Raw genomic sequence first — 20,363 nt, 5'->3', positions numbered from 1 at the left:
AAATATAAGCTAAAACAGACGGAATGGTCTATAATACTATAAAACTACAAGTTGAACAATGGCCTTAAGTGTCGGAGTAAGGATATTGTACATTCTATAGGTATCTTGCTCAGCTTGTAACTAGGGGTAAGGATTTTGTTCATTCTATAGGTATCTTGTTCAGCTTGTAACTAGGGGTAAGGATCTTGTAGATTCTATAGGTATCTTGTTCAGCTTGTAACTAGGGGTAAGGGTATTGTAGATTCTATAAGTATCTTGTTCAGCTTGTAACTAGTGGTAAGGGTATTGTAGACTTTTACCGACCTTATTCAACTTGTAACTAAGGATAAAGGGCTTTTTTAGTTACAAGCTGAACAAGATACCTATAGAATCTACAAGATCATTAGCCCTAGATATAAGTTGAACAAGATACGTGTAGAGTCTAAAAGATTCTTAATCCTAGTTACAAGATGAACAAGATACGTGTAGAGTCTAAAAGATTCTTAATCCTAGTTACAAGATGAACAAGATACGTGTAGAGTCTAAAAGATTCTTAATCCTAGTTACAAGTTGAACAAAATACGTGTAGAGTCTAAAAGATTCTTAATCCTAGTTACAAGTTGAACAAGATACGTGTAGAGTCTAAAAGATTCTTAATCCTAGTTACAAGTTGAATAAGATACCGATGGAATCTACAAAACCCTTATCCCTAGATACAAATTGAATAAAACGCCTATAGAGTCTACAAAACCTTTACTCCTAGATACAAGTTACATAAGACGCCTATAGACTCTACAAGACCCATACTTTTTGATACAAGCTGAACAAAATACCAATAGAGTCTACAAAATACTTATTCCTAGTTAAAAGTTGAACAAGGTCCTTAAGAATCTACAAGACCCTTATCCCTAGCTAAAGTTTAAACGTTTCTTACAATTAAGTTATAAGCTGTATAGGACACCTAGAGAAAGGCTATAAGATCCTTCAACAAAGTTATAAGTTGTACGGGACACCTAGAAAGAGGTGAAAAGCTGCTGGACAAAAACACAATATTTATGCTTACATAATCCGATCTGAAAGGAAAAACAGTATACTCATTATATTTTTAAGTGCGGATGACATTCTACAATCGTAAAGATCTGATTAAATATGGACGTTTTACTACATAATCGTTGCCCTTTTACAGCTAGAAAAAACTTGAGATATCACAATATTTAGATCATTTCGTTTTTTTATTTTGATAATTCTTGAGAATAAATATAAAGTTTATAACAAACTGTCTTAATCAAATATTTCAGAAAATTATAAAACGGAAAATATACGAATAAGAAGTAATGTACTTTAAGGAAGTTAAACAAAGTGTATTTCAGTGATAGTAAGTATTTGTATTACATTGAAGCTCTAATTTTAAGAATTCTATAACAAGAAAAGGTAAAAATAATTATGTTTCTTTGTGGGCTATCTGTGCTCTGCCCACCACGGGTATCGAAACCCGGATTCTAGCGTTGTAAGTCCGCAGACATACCGCTGTGCCATTGGGGGGCAAAAAATAATTATGAAAAGACCAGGTTTTATTTAGTACCCAATCACAGGTCAGTCTAGTCCTTTTCCTTATTAAAAATTATTACACTATAAAATCTACAAGCAACTGGTACTTATCCACGACACGGGCAACTGTTACTTATCCACGACACGAGCAACTGTTACTTATCCACGACACGGGCAATTGTTACTTATCCACGACACGAGCAACTGTTACTTATCCACGACACGAGCAACTGTTACTTATCCACGACACGAGCAACTGTTACTTACCCACGACACGAGCAACTGTTACTTATCCACGACACGAGCAACTGTTACTTACCCACGACACGAGCAACTGTTACTTATCCACGACACGGGCAACTGTTACTTATCCACGACACGAGCAACTGTTACTTATCCACGACACGAGCAACTGTTACTTATCCACGACACGGGCAATTGTTACTTATCCACGATACGAGCAACTGTTACTTATCCACGACACGGGCAATTGTTACTTATCCACGATACGAGCAACTGTTACTTATCCACGACACGGGCAAATGCCTTCATCGTAAATCTACTCTCCAACTACCTATTGGTAAACGGGTTGAGTACGCAAAGTTAATTATACAACACAAAGTTTCGATACACTTGCTGTGAATTAATTTAACTTCAGAAAATACGTCACATATATAAATTTACCGTGTAGACGAATAGACTGAGATAAGGAAGAATAGGGAAGTTAAGACAACGATAAAACAAGCTCTAGGTACATCATTACCACAAATCATGCTATAACAAAAACATACTTGGGAGCACCAAAGTTTCTTTATTATGATCAACCTACGTCGAGTGTATCCTAGCAACAAGTAATCAAGAACTTCTTAAAACGAATACACTGGTGTGTACAATATTCTTCTTCTATCAATTACCAAGTCGGAATCTTTTACCCTTGTGCCGAGTAATTCAAAACTTGGGTAGGCAACACATTATTTTGTCTGGCTTCATCTCATAGTTCCGATGCCTTGTTAACAATCTTTCAATATATTGTTTTATTATATTGTTAACAAGATGAGAGAGATAGGCGTCCTATGTAGCCGTCCCTTCTTCCAACACAGTCTTTACAACTGAGTAATATATGAACTATTTTAGTTTCACAGTCCACTGATACACAACATTTCTGGCTTTTATAACCGTATCTTGCTGGAAAAATCAATTCTTTGTGCTTGAAAACTGGGCCCATAAAACTTGCTGGAACTTGGCGGGTTTCTATCGTAAACACAATCTGTAGTCAAATTTCTAAGCTAGAATTTATTTCTGTTCATAAATCTAGTAATGATGTAAACAAAATCCGCACAATTTTCTCTTCGTATTGTCTATAATCTTGTAAAAACGTTACAGACACATTTTGTAAAAACGTCTCATTTCGTTCTTACAATAATTTCAGGTGAAAAGAGACGGTATTCTTTCAAAATAGTCCTCCGGTGGGACAGCGGAAAGTTTAGGGATTTACAACGCTAAGATCTAGGGTTCGATTCCCTGCGGTAGACACAGCAGATAATCCAATGTGTCTTTTCTTTATTACAAACAAGTAAGCTTACAGAATAAGCAAATATTGTTTTTTGCGTGTCTCCGCCTTCCGGTATCAGTAATATGATGAAATTGTTATACTGTAGGCGAACTTATATTTTGTCTTATCTTCATATATTGGCAAGATTTTTACAATACAATTATTTTACAAATTAAGTACATTTATTTCCTGTGTGTCTCCCTCTATCGGCGAAATATTGAATATCGTTTTCACAGGTTAAGCAACAGATTATATACAGCTTATGTTCTCTTTTCATCAAAATTAATTTTACTATGTACGTTTTACTGATTAAGTACAACTTGTTTTGCATACCTCTATGCTTTCTCCATGACATTTTTGTTACATAACTATGTTTTTCAGAATATGTATTTGTGTTCACTAAAGAACTTTTCATGGGTTTCTCTTCGTTTAACACCACATTACGTTTGAAAACAAAGTTCGTTATTAAAAATGTTAAGTATGTTTTCTTAACATCCATACATGTTGCACGACATGACATATCTTATGCTTCTCACAGACAACTTCATGTTCATTACAGAATACTTTTTATTAGATGATCATATTTCTTTTCTGAAGATATATAGCTTTGTTTTATGTTATTATTGCTTTGTATAACACATGACTTATTATACAGATACATATTGTTGTTGTTGTTTTTATTTTTACAACATATCATTCATTATCCAGTTTCCATTTTTTTACAGCATAGAGTTTATATATTTTTCATTTACGATCTTGATTTTAACATTTACTAAAAGGAAGTCTTTTGTTACAACATTTCATATAAAGTCCTTGGCTACTGTACATCCACAAGAAGGTTAGATGATTACTTATATTTCAATGTATTTGTAATTTTCTTTTTTAAAATGTTTTTGTTAAACTTGAGCGGTCTTGTATAATAATAAAAAAATAGAGATAGTCTATATAAGATTTAACCGTGGTGTCTATGAAGATTTCAGTACCACCATTACTAATTTATATTAGATTTAATCGTGGTGTCTATGAAGATTTCAGTACCACCATTACTAATTTATATTAGATTTAATCATGGTGTCTATGAAGATTTCAGTACCACCATTACTAATTTATAGACGCCTTCCACTAGAAAATAATATAAATTGTGGTGTTCGGTTCTGAAAAGCCTAATTCAGTGCTGCTTTAGACGCTTTCCCATGATGCTCGCTAGTTGTAATCAACGTAGAGTAGTCCGTCCAAACTACACTCACCAGTTTCTATCAGAACAAATTCATTTAAATGATTCATAACTACTTCCAAAGGCTCCCGTTCAGTATGTGGGCATGTAATTAGTGTCTCTTTTGTAATGGCTATGCACCTCGGGTACCCAAGCGATGCGCGTGCTGGCTGACGGCACTATTGCTCACTTTAAAGTTGTAAAACCTTTTCGTTCTCTAAAAGTTTGGATATAAATTGTAGCAAACTCTTTAAAAGTAATCAAAACTCCAGTTGCTTTTTTTCATGTAAATATCAATGATACCTAATTTTAATGTCATTTAAGTCTAAATCTATCTATCTATATCACATTTTAGACAAGACCAAAAAAATGTTGGATATAGATAAATAAAATGAACGAACTAGCGATTTTATATAAATTGTTATTCCTCAAGAAGACCAACACAGCGATACGGATTCACCATCTTACAGAATTATTCTCCATTCGCAAGTCTTGTTTACTTTATAAAGTGAAACAGTAATATTTTTATGTTGTAATGACTAATATCAAATATTCTACGTGAAAAACCGATAACCGAAAAGTGGCTCCGGTACCAGGACTTGAACCCGGGATTTCTGGCCAATAAGACCAGTGCTCTACCAAGAAGATGATTTGTAATCCTGGATGACACAGTGGTAGAGCACCGGCCTTGTTAGGTAGGGGGTCCCGGGTCCAGGTCTCGATCCCGGGGCCACTTTTAGTTTATCAGTTATTTTTATGTGAATAATCCAATATAAAGAAGTAAATATTTTTAATTCTATAACCATTATTTCTGACGTGGGTCCGATCGCGGCCCAGTGGTTAGCGTACCGGACTGTAAATCTGACTCTCTGATTCGCATCCCTTTACCATCAAATAAAATAAATCTCACTATTCGCTTTAGGCCCGTGAGTGCGTTATGAGAATGACGGCCAAACCCCACTATTCGATCTGACAAAAGTAGCCCAACAGTTGGCGGTGAATGGTACGAGTGCAGTTAACTTTGAATTTCAACAAACAAACAAACATCTCAGGTTCACGCGGAATAGACACCGAAATTAGATGTTTTATTTTTGCTTTAAATCTCGACATTTACATTAATCTACCAATTTAACTTATCTAAAACGATAATTATTTCAAACACATTTTATTGTTACATACTAAAATTGATTCTATGAAACTCAACACACAATAGTTTATGAAAAACCACAGCTACCCCATTTGTTTGTTACTGTGTTGTTAGCTGACAACCTATTTGATGTAGTGTTGATACAACCAACGTTTCCCTCTGTTGACTCAAACGCCGAATTTCTAACAAGCAAAATTCCTTTTCATAGTTTAACTGAACATTTACTGACTAACTGAATATTACATGACTTTTACTAGAATTTCCCTTTCAATACATTTTCGCAGGGCGAGGCATGGCCTGGTGGTTAGGGCGCTCGATCTGCAATCTGAAGGTCGTCGGTTCGAATCCCCGTAGCTGTGGAAGTATTATAATGTGACTGTCAATCCCTCTATCCATTGGTAAAAGAGTAGCGGTAGGTGATTTTGACTAGCTGCCACCCACCTAGTCTATCACTACTAAATTAGATGCAGCTAGCACAAATAGCCTAAGTGCAGCTTTGCGCGAAATTCGAAATCAAACCTTTTCGCCGTATTTGTAGAATGTTTGTCATCGAAGTCGCACGACTAGAGTGTTTGCAGTGCAATTTATGTAAGAATTCTGATAACAACCTATTATAAGAAAAGCTATAAAAGCTTCATAAACGTTTTTATGAAGGAATGCTAAAGTTCTAAAACTTATTAAATTTTACAAACAATTCTTGCATTATCTTATCAGAAAAAAACGGAACGAAATATTTCTTGAAGTAATATTACTGCACTATAAGTTTACAGCAAATCTCTACTCAACTTGATCAATCCCCCATTAGAACAGCGTTAAGTCTGAGGGCTTATAACATTACAAATTAGGTTTCGATACCCTGAGTGTGCAGAGCACAGATAACCCTTTGCGAAGCTCTGTGCTTAACAACAAATAAACAAAATTATTACGCACAATTATTTTGACATTGTCTATAATTTGTTATTTATGTACGACTAGAAAGATCAATCAGACACGATGAAGCTACAGAATTTATATTTGTTTTGTTATTAAAGAAAATACAGCAGAAAGTTCCATAATGTTGAAACAATCAAATATTATTTACCAACACTTTTGATCTGCCACCAGTAATAGAAAAAAATATATTACTGTGGCAACTAAAGAAATTCTTCCCTCTCTCTAAAAATAATATCTTTTTTCTCTCGTAATTGGATATTTTACCAGATTCTATTGCCTTCTTCTATCTCATTCTTTTGTTATTACTTCTTCCTGATTGTTTTATGACTTCTTGTACGTTTATAACCAAAGGGCATTCGTTACCATCTGCTAAACTTATATGTGTTGTTAATTCGCATTTACCCCCCCCTTAAAAAAAAAAAGAAACGCAGGTTATAATATGCTATGCCATAAAACAATCAGAGCAAATCTATTTGACGAGTGGGATCTCGTTTCGATTCCAATAATGATGCACCGGAGAGAAACGGTGAACTAAAAAAAAAAAAAACTAAAATGTGCGATAACGTTTCTGGATGAAAAGGTCAGCAACTCGAACCTCTCTGGATGAGTCAGTACAAGCTCAAGTAGATTTCAGCTCACGTTCACAATTCGCTAGTGAATCAGAGCAGCGGTCATTCAGCGAAAGCTAATAACGACGTACGTCTTTAACGCTTGCCTGCTTGCTGGTGGTCAGATAAGGCCCACATATGCCTCAAGCCTGTGTCTAATACAATAATAAAATCCTGTCTTTTTCAACCCAGCAGATTTGATCGGCTTCAGAAAGGTTGTCCGAAGAACGCAATAACATACCTAGCAGCTTACGTTAGGGATTGTCTCATATCCACAAGGTAGTTGTCAATATGCGGTTACGTAATGCAATCTAAACAAGTCCAATATAAAAGTTACCCCTGTAAAACGTCTTTTTTCTACAAACTCTCAAGTATATTACAAACACCAACTTTTTTTTGAGGGGGGGGGCTTCATGGCCCAAAGTATCAAGGCTATCTGCGCCAAACCAGCTTATAAACATTTATACAGCCAAATAAGACATTGTTATTCGTACCAAAAAAAAAAAAATGGATTAGGTTTTATTTTTTTCCATCATATTATCAGCTACGCATAATCTTGGTTCCTATCACGTTCGTTTCAAATGGAATGACATTCTGGTATCATAAAAAAATGACAACAATACACACATATACTCATATTTATTTCCATTCTGAGAAATACAAGGGCAAACACTTTCCACAGGTATCTTTGATTTCATTGTTGCTTTGCATATACAAGCAATTTCTTTGTCCTTCTAACAAAATAATGGCAGCTTAAAAGTTATCATCATCTACGCACGCTTAACTAACATGCAATTTAACATCGTGCAGAAACCTTATAAGTTATTCAAGACACTTAATAAAATATCCTCATTTCTATTCATCTTTTGAATGAAAACTTTGTTCAAATAAAGCTGTGTTTTTAATAACATTTTATGAAGGGTGTTTTATTTCTTTTGCGGAATAAATTGCACAAAAAAACTGTTATAAAGATTGGTTTTCAGAGGAAATGTTCCATTGTCGGAGACTCCTCTCACGATAATGACTTGTAAGTTTTTGAAAACAAAACGATGACAGCTTGTTTATTACCATATACTTTGAAATGTAAAAAATAGCCTTTTATTATACTAAAGAACTTACTGTTTCCCAAAAAGTTAATCGTTATCCTGTATTAATTTTTATTGTGGAAAAAATATGTTTATTACTATTTTAAGAAAATTTAACATTATTTCTATGTTTTAAATATTTCCTTAAAAATACAAATAAAAGCCTAAGTAAATAGGTATGTCTTTTGCTGGAAATAACTTACATCAAATCGACTGAATGTACCAAAATCTAACTGCACAGTGGTATGTCTGTGAACTTACACAGCTAGAAACCGTGTTTCGATACCCGTGGTGGGCAGAGCACAGATAGCCCATTGAGTAGCTTTGTGCTTAATTTGACTTCAAACTTCTTACAGAAATTTGTCTTTAAAATATATTATGAGGAAGGCATTTTTTTTTTGCTTTGATTTGGCATTTACTTAAGAGGTTGGATTTCTTATATAAACAACAGCAAAGTATCTACGCCACGATCAACATTTGTTTCGTTCATTTTGAAAGCTGTGCGAAAATTAGTTTCACTTTTGAATGAATAGAATTTACCCAAATTTTACATCAGACTTTTTATTTCAATATTTTCTTTTATTTCGAAATATTTTCAGTTTCTCGAAAAAATAAATAACGATTTTAAAAGAATAGTCACTAAGACGTAGCAAAGGAGAAATTAAAACAACTATGGAGTTCATAAAAATAAAATGACGAACAGAGTGAGAAAACTGTTTTTTTAACATTTGGACGCGAACCATAAACTCTCGAACTTACAGTCTAGCACGATAACCATTAAAACAGAAGCAAGAAGTAAAATTTAATTGGCTGTATAACTCGTAAAGATAAGGAATAATGAAGTGAGGGATTTTAAAATCCCTCTCGGGCATATCCAGGAACTCCTGAAAGTTTCATGGTGATCAGAGATCGAGAAGTTTTGAGATTTTCGACACGGCACAAATGAATAAGCATAATAAAAAAACTGCTTTATATTGTAGACTTGGAAAATCTCTCAGTGGAATACAGAAATCACAGGGATTCATATGAGCTTGGTTATAAGCAAAATGTCATTTGGTGTAGTTGGTGATATTGAAAATGATAATTATCAATTTTATTTAAGTCATTCACAAGTTAGATTTTTCGGCTAAAAATTAATAACACAATATCATTTTTTATTTTACTTTAACACTGATTATATGTGTATCAATTTTCTGAGTGGTCTACCGCTGCTAGTGTTTTGGGGTAGCTCTGTGGTAGATCATTGGTTTTGTTAGCTAGAGATCCCGAGTTCAAGCCCAGGTCCCAGAGTCTCTTTTCACTTATTCTTATTGTTTTCACTTAAAAATATCTAATATTAACTCTTACGATAATATAACATTACAATTTCATGGTATCATCAGGGAAATGAGTTACATATACATCTAAGTCTAGCTAAATGTCTATAATAGTTGCCTGACCATAATAATATCAACACGGCCTAGTATGGTCTGGTAGTTAGGACGCTTTACTCGCAATCTGCGGGTTCGAATCGCCTAACTGATCATACTCTCCCTTTCAGCCGGGGGTGTTATAATGTGAACTTCAATCACGCTTTTCGTTGGTAAATAGTAGCACAAACTTAGCGGTAGGTGATGTTGACCAGCTGCCTTCCTTCTAGTCTATCACTTCTAAATTATCGACGACCAGAAAAGTTAGCTCTATCTTTGGTTTGCTCAAAATTCGACAAAACGAAGAAATAAATCATCATAAGATATTATGATGGTCACACTCATAATGAAAGGCTTTATAAGTAAATATCGAAAAGTCAACTTGTACGTTTTGGATAACTCACTTGTAGAACACTGGTCTTATTATCTAGGAATCCCGGGTTCAAAAAACGGTTCCAGAATTTATTTTCATTTACCGTTGTTGTTATTTTTTCTTTTAAGATATTTAATATTAACTTGTTGCGATAATATAAATATTGTAAGTCATTTTCTCTATTATTATTATTCTATTTGAATTAACTTTACTATTATTCATGTGGATTGGCCAATCAGCAAGCTAGTCCTCTTGTCTCCGGATCGGGTCATCCAACCACAGCGTCAAAGGTAGAATACTACATTAGTAATACTAAGAACCCATGAGTGAAAGCAAAGGAGAACGTTATAATATATTAGCCATACTACATCTGCTATATCTAGAACCGACAAGGATTTTCGTCCAGTACTAGGGCTCATCAGGCTGGGTGGGAAACGACAGACATAGTACTGATCTGAACGCTACTATATAAACTTATCTTAAAACGAAAATTTGCTGAATGGAAAATATATTACACTAACGATAAAACTGTCACTTTAAAACTAACAGACTCAACTAAATTTCAAAGAAACGTACTGTTTAAATAAAACTTGTTCACTAAAATAAAAATAGGTGTTGTTGTTAAAATATATTCATTGCCCTCTTGGATTAGTTAATATGCTTGTTGTTAAGCGCAAAGCACACAATGGCTTATATACATTCTGCCTACTACGATATAGAAGCCCGGTTTTTAGCGTTATAAGCATACAGATTTGTCGCTGTGCCAGTGGGGGTTGTCTTGTCAGGAAACCAAATACTCATTTTTTGACACACATTTTAATTACTCATTTAGATGCTCTAAGAAATGCAAATTATTAAAGCAGCTTCGATAGTTTCCTTCACATTCTGCAATATAAGTCAGGGTCAACGTAATGTTAATTAAATAACTCGTTAGGTTCAATAATGGGAGCACTTTTATTTGCGTCAATAGAAGACACGGTGTTGTTTACATCTTTAGTATGACCCTGGTAACACAGAGTATAACAAAGAGTCATGCGTCACTTCACTTTAATAATGTTAAAAGTGGCATTTTAAATGAGACTTCGCAAAAAAAAATTGATTATAGTGGCAACTGTTATTTAGTTCAACACTTTGAAGTTCGTATATACAATAGCCAACATTATGAAAACGTTACTATATTACTGAGATTCCAATAAAGTAAGGCACAGTAATATATCCCGTATTTAATGAGATCTAAATAACAAAAAGCAACACGATGACACATAAACATTTTCTAACACTAATGACATTATGATAATACACTGTTAGACAACTTCTCACTTTTGTCAGCCACTGACAACACAAGGCAGCAATATAATATACCTAATTACCCATTTAATGACTTGGCTGTTTGGTTGGTTGATTTGAAATAAAGCTACATTTGCGTTATCTGCCGTGTCCACCGAAGAGAATCGAACCCCGGATTTTAGCGTTACAAGTCTATAGACTTACCGTTGTCCCAACAGTGAACCATGTAGTGAGACCCCCTAATAAGCCAAAGCAATGGAATCTAGCCTATGTTTTATTTTACTGAGAATTTACATTTGGACCCAAACAACCCAAAGTACTTTAAGCAATGTCATTTTTTACTTTAGTTAGACCTATGTAATATAGCATAAAGTATATTACTTTGATTAAATCTGAATAACATAAAGCAGTACATTCTATATAATTTTTTTTCACTTTAGTGAATTTGTTTGTTTGTTGTTAAGCATAAAGCTACATAATGGGCTATTTGAGCTGTGCCCATCGCGGATATCGAAACCCGGTTTCTAGCGTTATAAGTTCGCAGACTTACCACTGTGTTACTAGAGGGCACACTTCAGTAAGATCTGAATAATACAAAACATGAGAACCTATGGCATTTTTATGCTTTATGAGATTAAAATAAAATCACACAATCTACGAGACCCGAATAATACAAAGCACCACAATATGTTACCGTTTTCACTTTAATGAGTAATTTAGTGGATTTCTAATTTTAGTAAGATATAGATCTTTAAACGCAAATTACAGCTTATTCCAGTGAGTGATGGCCTAAAAAAACACGACATTCTTTCCCATTTCACTATGCCTGAAAAAGCACTACTGTTTTAGTGGTGCTCTAAAAAACAAAAAGCACGACAGTATACGCCTTGTGACGCCCTAAAAACAAAAAATACGACATTCTATCCCGTTTAACTATGTCTAAAAAGTACTACTGCTTTAGTGGTGCTCTAAAAAATAAAAAGCACGACAGCATACGCCTTGTGACGCCCTAAAAAACAAAAAACACGACATTCTATCCCGTTTCACTATGTCTAAAAAGTACTACTGCTTTAGTGGTGCTCTAAAAAACAAAAAGCACGACAGTATACCCTTTGTGACGCCATAAAAACAGAAAAACACGCCATTCTATCCCGTTTCACTATGCCTAAAAAAGCACTACTAGTGGTGCTTTAAAAACACAAAGCACGACAGCGTACCCCTCGTGACGCCCTAGAAACAAAGACCACGTTATTCTATCCCGTTTCTGCGATTCCTTAAAAGAAAAACCAAAAAAACTGGCAATCTATCTCTTATATTTTTCTTTTAATTAGCCTCCAATAACATGACGCTCAGATCCATCTTTTTTTATTTATGGCAGAAAATTCCATAGTATGAGTCATTTGAGTTATACAATATGTAACGCAATAACTACAACGCAAGAGAAAAAGTAAGTATAGCAATACTTGTACATCAATAATTCAGCTTGTGACTCAAGAGACACCTTGATTCAAACGATGTCTCTAAATCAGGACCTTTAAAGAAAGTTACTGAACTTCAAATGTAGCAACTTCTAGGCAGTACTTCCAACGACAAATATCAGTACAATGTGAGCACAATGGCTCAAATAATACTCTTTTCTGAAAATGCACGTATATATATATATATATATATGGAGAGGGAGTGTCTATATCGATTATCAATAGATAGAGATGACAACGCGTGTACGGTTTAATTCAGTACAGCTTATCTTAGCCCATATATAGAGAGATAAAGACAATATTGGATGTCTTACTCTACGTTAAAGCCCTGGATATTTAATTACCATTAATTAGCAACAGTTTCCCGTCCCTACACAATGTGAAGTTCATGTCGCTATCTTTAGGCCATGAGGACGTAGAATACATCAAGAGTCGTTAACTGAACATTTGATTTTCTCATCACGAACTGGGCAAATATTGTTGTAACCAGGAAACATAACGGAAGTCAGCAGAAAGACAGACGCTTAACAGGGTTGCCAAAGGAAATTAAACTTTTGCATCGCACCCACCTTAACATCAAGTAAACTTCCATTTAGAAAAATCTCGCCTAAGGATAAAGGAGCGTCGTGAAAACGGGAGGGGTTAACGCGACAAGTGAAGGGGAGAAATTGATTTTACACGTGAGCGATTTCATTAATTTTTTGTTGTTAGATTTTGATTCCCAGCAAAGATGGAAAAAAATAGACATGTAAGGAGGTTTTTTAGCGAACACGGTGCAGCTGGTAATGAGAAGTAGTGACAAGTCGATAATCAAGCAGGACTGGCTTTCAGCTTCGCCTAGCAACTTGGTTTGACGTACGTTTCTAGAGAATGCTACAGGTTAACATGAGTTGCTAGGAAAAGTTATTCATCACTCGAAGAAGACATCGTCATTGCTTTGTTGGATAAATGTCCATACACAGATTGATAAACAGTCTTCATATGGATACATAATCACTAAATAGCAGACAACTGAATACTACAGAAACATACAGACACCTTATTGTGACATGTCATTCTAAACAGACAATCAGTTTTCAAATATTAATTAATTAGTAGGTGTAATCAATAAATGAAAGCAAATACTAATGCTAATTTTTCGCTCTGGGGGCACTACTTTCACAAAGAAAATAGGCATATCTTGAGAGAGTTTTCGTAGCGATATAATTGTTAACAAAGTCTACGATATCAAAAACACAGTTCATATAAATAACTAAATCTTTTAATAAAATGAGTTAATGCTACTTAAAAAAATAAACAGATGATTATCGAAGTGACATTCATGGAACATACGACTTCTTCAATATTAAAGAGAAAGAAAGACTCCCGGTAATGGTACTAAATGGAAATAGTCTCAGTAATGGTACTAAAAAGAAAGAAATACTCCAAGTAATGGCAGTAGAGGGAAAGAAAGACTCCCGGTAATAGTAGAAAATAATAAAAAAATAGACGCCTGGTAATGGTACTAAAAGGAAAGAAAACTTCCGGTAACTTTTTTCCTGATTTCTTAATAGAATATTTAAGTAGGCATGTATAAATTACACTCTTTTTTGCAATTAATGAAACTTAATTAATTTATTAAACAAACAGGTTAATTAGTAAAAAACAGTTATACAAAGCATACAGAGAAATAAATATTAGAACTTAGACAATTAGGTGTCTGTGAATGTTCATGTTTTAAGAATGTATATTTATATGTGTAAGCGTATAGATAGTTAGAGATGTACGAATATATATACAGTTGTGTTAGATTATAGATAGTTTGAGGTGTAAGAATATAAACATAACTAGATGTGTTAAGAAATAAACAGTTAGATGTGCTAGAATATGGATAGATAGATATGGTAGATTATATATAGTTGAATGTATTAAATCATAGACCATCAGGTGTGTTAGTAATACAGATAACTGTATTAGAAGTTATATAGATTTTGATAGTTATAATAGAAGTTTCCTGATAAGTTAGAAATTGCGGAATATAGTTTGTTTAGTAAGACGAAGTCTAATATGTTAGGGAAATAAATAGGAACATTAATCTATAAAAAATGTGTTAATTATTATATTTAGGAAGAGATGTATGCTAATATAAATTGGGATATAGTTACGTATGTTAAAGCAAAGACATACACATGAATTTGATTATAGACAGTGTTCTATTACAGTTTTAATATACAGTAAACGGTGTAGAAAACTGCTTAGAAATGTATGACATGGATTTATAAAGAGAGGAGACAGAGTTACTTCTGGAACAGCTGAAACAGAGCAATAAAGTAAATTTAAGCTCCCAAGCAAAAAACACTTGATGAAGCCCTTAAATATTTTAAGGAAATGATATTTACTACTTCATAAATTCAAAAAATATTTCCCCTTAAAAGTGCTAACTAAGTTTTAGTTTTTGTTACAAATGTGAAACTAAAAATTGCTTACTTTTTAAAAAGTAACAACAGAATTTTGAAAACGTTGGACCTGGATATTATCCTCGTGTTCTAAACATATCTTGCTAACTCGAAGTTTCCGTGACCGAGGCTATTCCCAACAAACACCACCAAAAACGTCAGTCTCATTTAAGTTGTAGAAACGACGTAATTTAGAAGGTGCACAGTAACAAACCTACACATGCAACCAGCCTTTCCTCCAAAACTATGGTTCACATGTTTGATTTTTATTCCGTCAACCTATAATTATCATAACGATATTTTCAGATCAGCTTTTTTCCAGACAAGTAGCTTCAGGGAAATAGATAAAATAAACACAGATAGATAGATAGATAGATGAGTGAGTGAGTGAGTGAGAAGAAACAGCTTACTAAATAAGTGATTGGTCAAATTTTATAGTTCAAGCACATACAGAATTCCCAAGGGGGAGTTGGCTCTTTCCGTGTAATGACGTATATAGTGAATTTAAATCCCTTCCACCACTTTTCCTTAAAACTGCCTGCTGGCGCGTGCCTCCGATGAGTCATGCCATTTTTTTCTTTATTCAATAAGCTTGGCTAGTATCATTTGCACATTGTTACCCATTCACAGTCATTAAGACAATTCTACGTATTTTAGAGATTTGTTCCAATGAATTAAAACTAACGTAAACCTAAACCAGCAACGTAAAAGTTATTCCAGTTAAAAGAAATAGTTTTAAACCTTGTATGATATTGATCACCAATGCTTGAGCTTATTTGTTGTGTGAGCTACACCAATAACATCTGGTGTACATGGTTTCGAAGTTGATCAAGTGTACGTTATAAGGGGCTCTTGAAAGTCTGAATATATATATCTGATGTGAAATAATCTCATGTGCACAGGTATACCTGCATCATCAAGATGGAAATATTGAGTAACTTTTACATCTAAGAAGAAACTGACAAAATAACAATCGAGTAAGAAGATATTATCACTCACCCCTGGTAAGGTTCTCTGTTCGTGGAGGGCGTTCTGAGCCTTGACAGCACTTTCCCGAGCACAGTAAGTCAGAAAGGCGCAACCTACAAAAAACAAAGAGCAATTCAACGTGCTAGAATTTAAATGTCCGTTTTACTTCACGATAGATATTATATACACTTCACCATACAAAAGGCCTAATAGTATTTCTTTGGTTTTCTGACCCAAGATGTGCTGATGAGCTTTGAATAGGCGAAACTGCAGTCCACAGCAGACGGTACGACCAATCAAATAATGCATTAAGTCTCTACGTCATAGATTGTCTTTTTTTTTTCTACCAGAGGTAAAATTGAAAAGAAATCTTTAACATATATATATACAATTAAAAATTGTTTTAAAGATTAACTTACTCTTAAAAAAGAGCATTACTTACTATACGCTGTCAAAACTTATTACACACGATCCCCATTGTTATCTCACTGTTAAAAATTATATATATTAGTTTGTGGGTATAAAAACGCAAAGAAAGAATAAAAAACGTATGTTTTACTGAAAGGTTTTTTTTCCGCGTCCTTGTAAAAGCAAGAAAGAACATTCATTTTCGATACAAGCTTATCACATGAGATAATAGTTTGTAAGTTTGATATACTGCTTGAAATTCATTGTCTCTTCCTATTATATCTTAAACGGGACTTAAATTACAGATGGAGTGTTTAATGAACATCAGTATTTAAACTTCATTCTCTCTTCAGTAATACAGACAATGTTTTGAATAATTTACACGATCGTTGGTGCTCAGTGTTAACCTCGATTTTTCGGTGTGTTGCTTTTTTATCATCTGCCACTTTAAACCTCAGTGGATTTGCATAGGAACATCACTTTGTTACCGTTTAAATAAATAAAAACCATTCTGTTTTTTTTCACAAATGCTATTATATGTAGGATGATGCCGGTACATCCAACAGCGTTACTCTTCAAACACAATCAACAATAAAACCCTACAGATAAAATCAACAGTGTTACTTGCAAACATAACCAACAGTAATACCAGGCTAATATAACTAACAGAGTTGATTTATTCACACAACCAACAGTGTTAATTTACTGCAGACATTATCAACAGTACTACCCTGTAGATACAACCAACAATGTTACCGTGCTGACACAACCAGCAATGTTATCCTTCTGACATAACCAACAGTGCTACTCTGCTGACACAACCAATAGCGTTATCTTGCAAACTTACCCTACAGTGTTACCAGGCTAATATAACCAACAGTGTTACTTGCAGACACAACCAATGGCATTACCCTGTAGACACAACCAGCAATGTTACCCTGCTGACACAACCAAGAATATTACCTTGTTGATAGAACCAAGAGTGTTATCTTGCAAAAGCATCCGACAATGTTACTCTGCTAACACATCCAAAAGTGTTACTTTGTTGACACCACCAATACAGTTACCGTGAAGACACAACCAAAAGTGTTACCCTGCTGACACAAACAAAAGTGCTACTCTATTGACACAACCAACAGTATTACTTTGAAGATATAATCCAAAATTGTTACTATGCTAACATAACCAACACTGTTACCCTGTTGGCATAACCGACAGTGTTACTTTGCAGACACAACTAACAGTGTTACTTGTTGATACAACTAACAGTGCTACTATGCTGACACAACCAACAGTGCTACTCTATTGACACAATCAACAGTATTTCTCGCTGCTCTTTACATCTACCACAGCTATGGTGCGAAAATGTAAATGTTCTTAAAACACATGTATAACTCATATATGGTTTGTCCTTTTCGAAGCTAAAAGTTGATCAATTGTGAAATGTGTATTATACAACACAAACACCTCGCACGTGTAAAAATATTTCGATCCTACACTTATCTTCTTTAAAGGTATTAATACTTTTCTTGAACGTATGGAAACGACCCATTACTAGTTATTTTTTAATTCAGCAACAACAACAACAGAAAAAAAAAGCAACTAGCTTATACTATCTTTTGAGATCACGTTTAGGTAGGACAGACCGGCTTCTGTAGGAACTGGAGACATAAATGTAAAAGCTTGTAAGTAAATTGTTAGGCTTAGATATATTGCACAAACTTTGTGAAATTGTCTATAGCTCTGGTGTTAATGTTAGTTTTAATAACAGAACAACTATAACTTTAACTTGTAAGCGCCTACAACTGCAGTGAAATGTTTATATGTTTTCGTATTTATATACATATATAGGACAGTTGTAACAATGTCTAGCATATTTTCATAAAATAATTTTAACGGTAAGTATACCTTCTATTTTACATAGATTCTGTACATATATCCACTATGTGTTTAAAAAACCACTAGGACTAGTGATGTGGTCTGTAAACATGTAATGCTGAAAGTTCAATACTCGTGGTGCAATCTAATAAAGCACTCACTATGTGGTTAACAACGCATGTAAAAGGATATACAAGAAGAGTTCAATAAAAGTAAGAGAGGGAAACAATCAGAACACGAAGAAAACGTGAACTGCACTAACATAAAATTCCTGATCACGTATATAAGATTGACCTAGCTATAATGTTCCATTCTGCACCGAAATTACTGGTGCTACGTCCTAAAGACATCATACATAACCGATTCAATGTATTATGAAGGTCTGTAAAAATATGTAGCATATTGGAAATTTTGTGAAAGTTATTTCTACTTTTAACAGATATGTTTTGACTTTATTCAAATGTTTATTTTGCAACCAAGCATTTGAACACTTTTTGGTCTAAGCCACAAAGATAGATCAACCTTTTTAGTACTAATTTCTTCCCCTAGAAATATTCAAAAAAATAACATTGTAGTAGCAAATACACCATCCTGTAAGCAGTACTGAGGAAACAGGTAACAGTATTGAATTTGTGACATATCAGTTTGTTTATACTGTAGAGTAAGGCTACGTGAATGATTTCTTTTCATCTAAATATACACATCACGAAAAACTTCATAACACATTTATACACAATTCATCATAATACGCTGATGGCAGATTGCCGTTTCATATCGAATACAAGTAATGTATATAGTTTACTCGGTTACTCTTCACCATAAAATTGTATCTAAAACTGCATTTATCACGATATGAATACACAATCTTTACATATGTTTAATTTTCAACGTAGTTTATACGTGTAACAGTTGAATATCTAGTTCATCTCCCGAGTAGGAAATTATTATTTAACACTGTTGTACATTTTCAATTCTTTGAAAAATAAATTATTCAAAACAAAGCAATACCAATGCAGAATTTCGATACATAAATAACTTATTAATTTACATTTCATTACCCTTAAAGTTCAAATGCCAATTTCTGTTTTTAGACCGTAAGATTATAATAAATCGAGGTAGTTTTAATACCTAATTGACACATGAAATATTTATCCTAAAATGAAATTTTGATTTTGATTGCCTTTCTATAAACTCAATGTAACTCGAACTTTTAATCATCTTTCAAATAAATTGAAATTCAGTACGTTTCGATTACTTGTATCGACTTACCTGTATTCTACATACGTAAGTGGCTTAAGAAATATTTACGACCAAACTAAATGTTAAGTATCAGAACCAAACCTGTTATTAAGAGTAGGGTTAAGTGTAAAACTTAATCCACTGGCAAATTACCTGAAATTCAGTTAATGCCAACTTCTCATACCAGCCTACTAAAGACCGAAATATCTAAGTGGCTTAAGGAACATTTACCCCAGAATCAAATGTTAACTCCTATTGGATATACAAGATTGTTTTGTTTAAGAGTTATTATTTAGTGATTTAATATTTAATGAGTATTTAGTTTTCATAGCAATAGTAAAAATTAATTACTTTAAAGTGATAATTATGATAAGTTTCGTTACATACTCTGTACGAACTGTACGTTGCAAATGTAGTTTAATTGTTGTACTAGCTTTTGTAATATTGTTGACGTCATCTTACTCGAAGCCTCTAAGTTTTTCTCGTTATGCGTAATATTGTTGTTATTAGAGGTCTAGATTTTTCTGTCACTTGTTATAAATACGTGCAAATAGCAAGTTAAGTTAGTGAAAGTACAAGTGAAGTTAAATTGTGTGTCAGTTTAGCTGTAACGGGCGATTTCTAAAGGGCGTTTTACAGCTTATACTGTACTAACAGAAATAGACAAGAATAATTTGTCTTGTCAAAGTGTGTTATAAAATAATTGAACCCGCCTACGTGGACTTAGACGAAACAAATACAACTGTGATAACCAATAGTGTAACGAACGTTTATACTTACGTTTGACTTGTTTTGAATATATATAATTTTAAAATAAGTAGA

At 33.7% G+C, this 20,363-nt stretch overlaps 1 protein-coding gene across 3 annotated transcripts in view; it reads right to left on the bottom strand.

Annotated features, from left to right (window-relative positions):
* The window catches only part of LOC106467559 (CUGBP Elav-like family member 4), a 477,292-nt gene that overhangs the window by 445,625 nt on the left and 11,304 nt on the right, over positions 1 to 20,363 (bottom strand). For all 3 annotated transcript variants that reach the window (XR_002612565.1, XM_022396447.1, XM_022396438.1), the window contains exon 2: positions 16,047 to 16,129. Coding sequence is in view for 2 of the 3 variants with exons in the window: in XM_022396447.1 (XP_022252155.1) it covers positions 16,047 to 16,129 (83 nt within the window). In the remaining variant the exon portion in view is untranslated. The remainder of the gene's footprint in view (positions 1 to 16,046; positions 16,130 to 20,363) is intronic.

The sequence above is a fragment of the Limulus polyphemus genome, unplaced genomic scaffold (assembly GCF_000517525.1).
Source record: "Limulus polyphemus unplaced genomic scaffold, Limulus_polyphemus-2.1.2 Scaffold81, whole genome shotgun sequence".
NCBI classification, from domain to species: Eukaryota; Metazoa; Arthropoda; class Merostomata; order Xiphosura; family Limulidae; genus Limulus; species Limulus polyphemus.
This window is presented reverse-complemented; position numbering and strand designations above follow the sequence as displayed.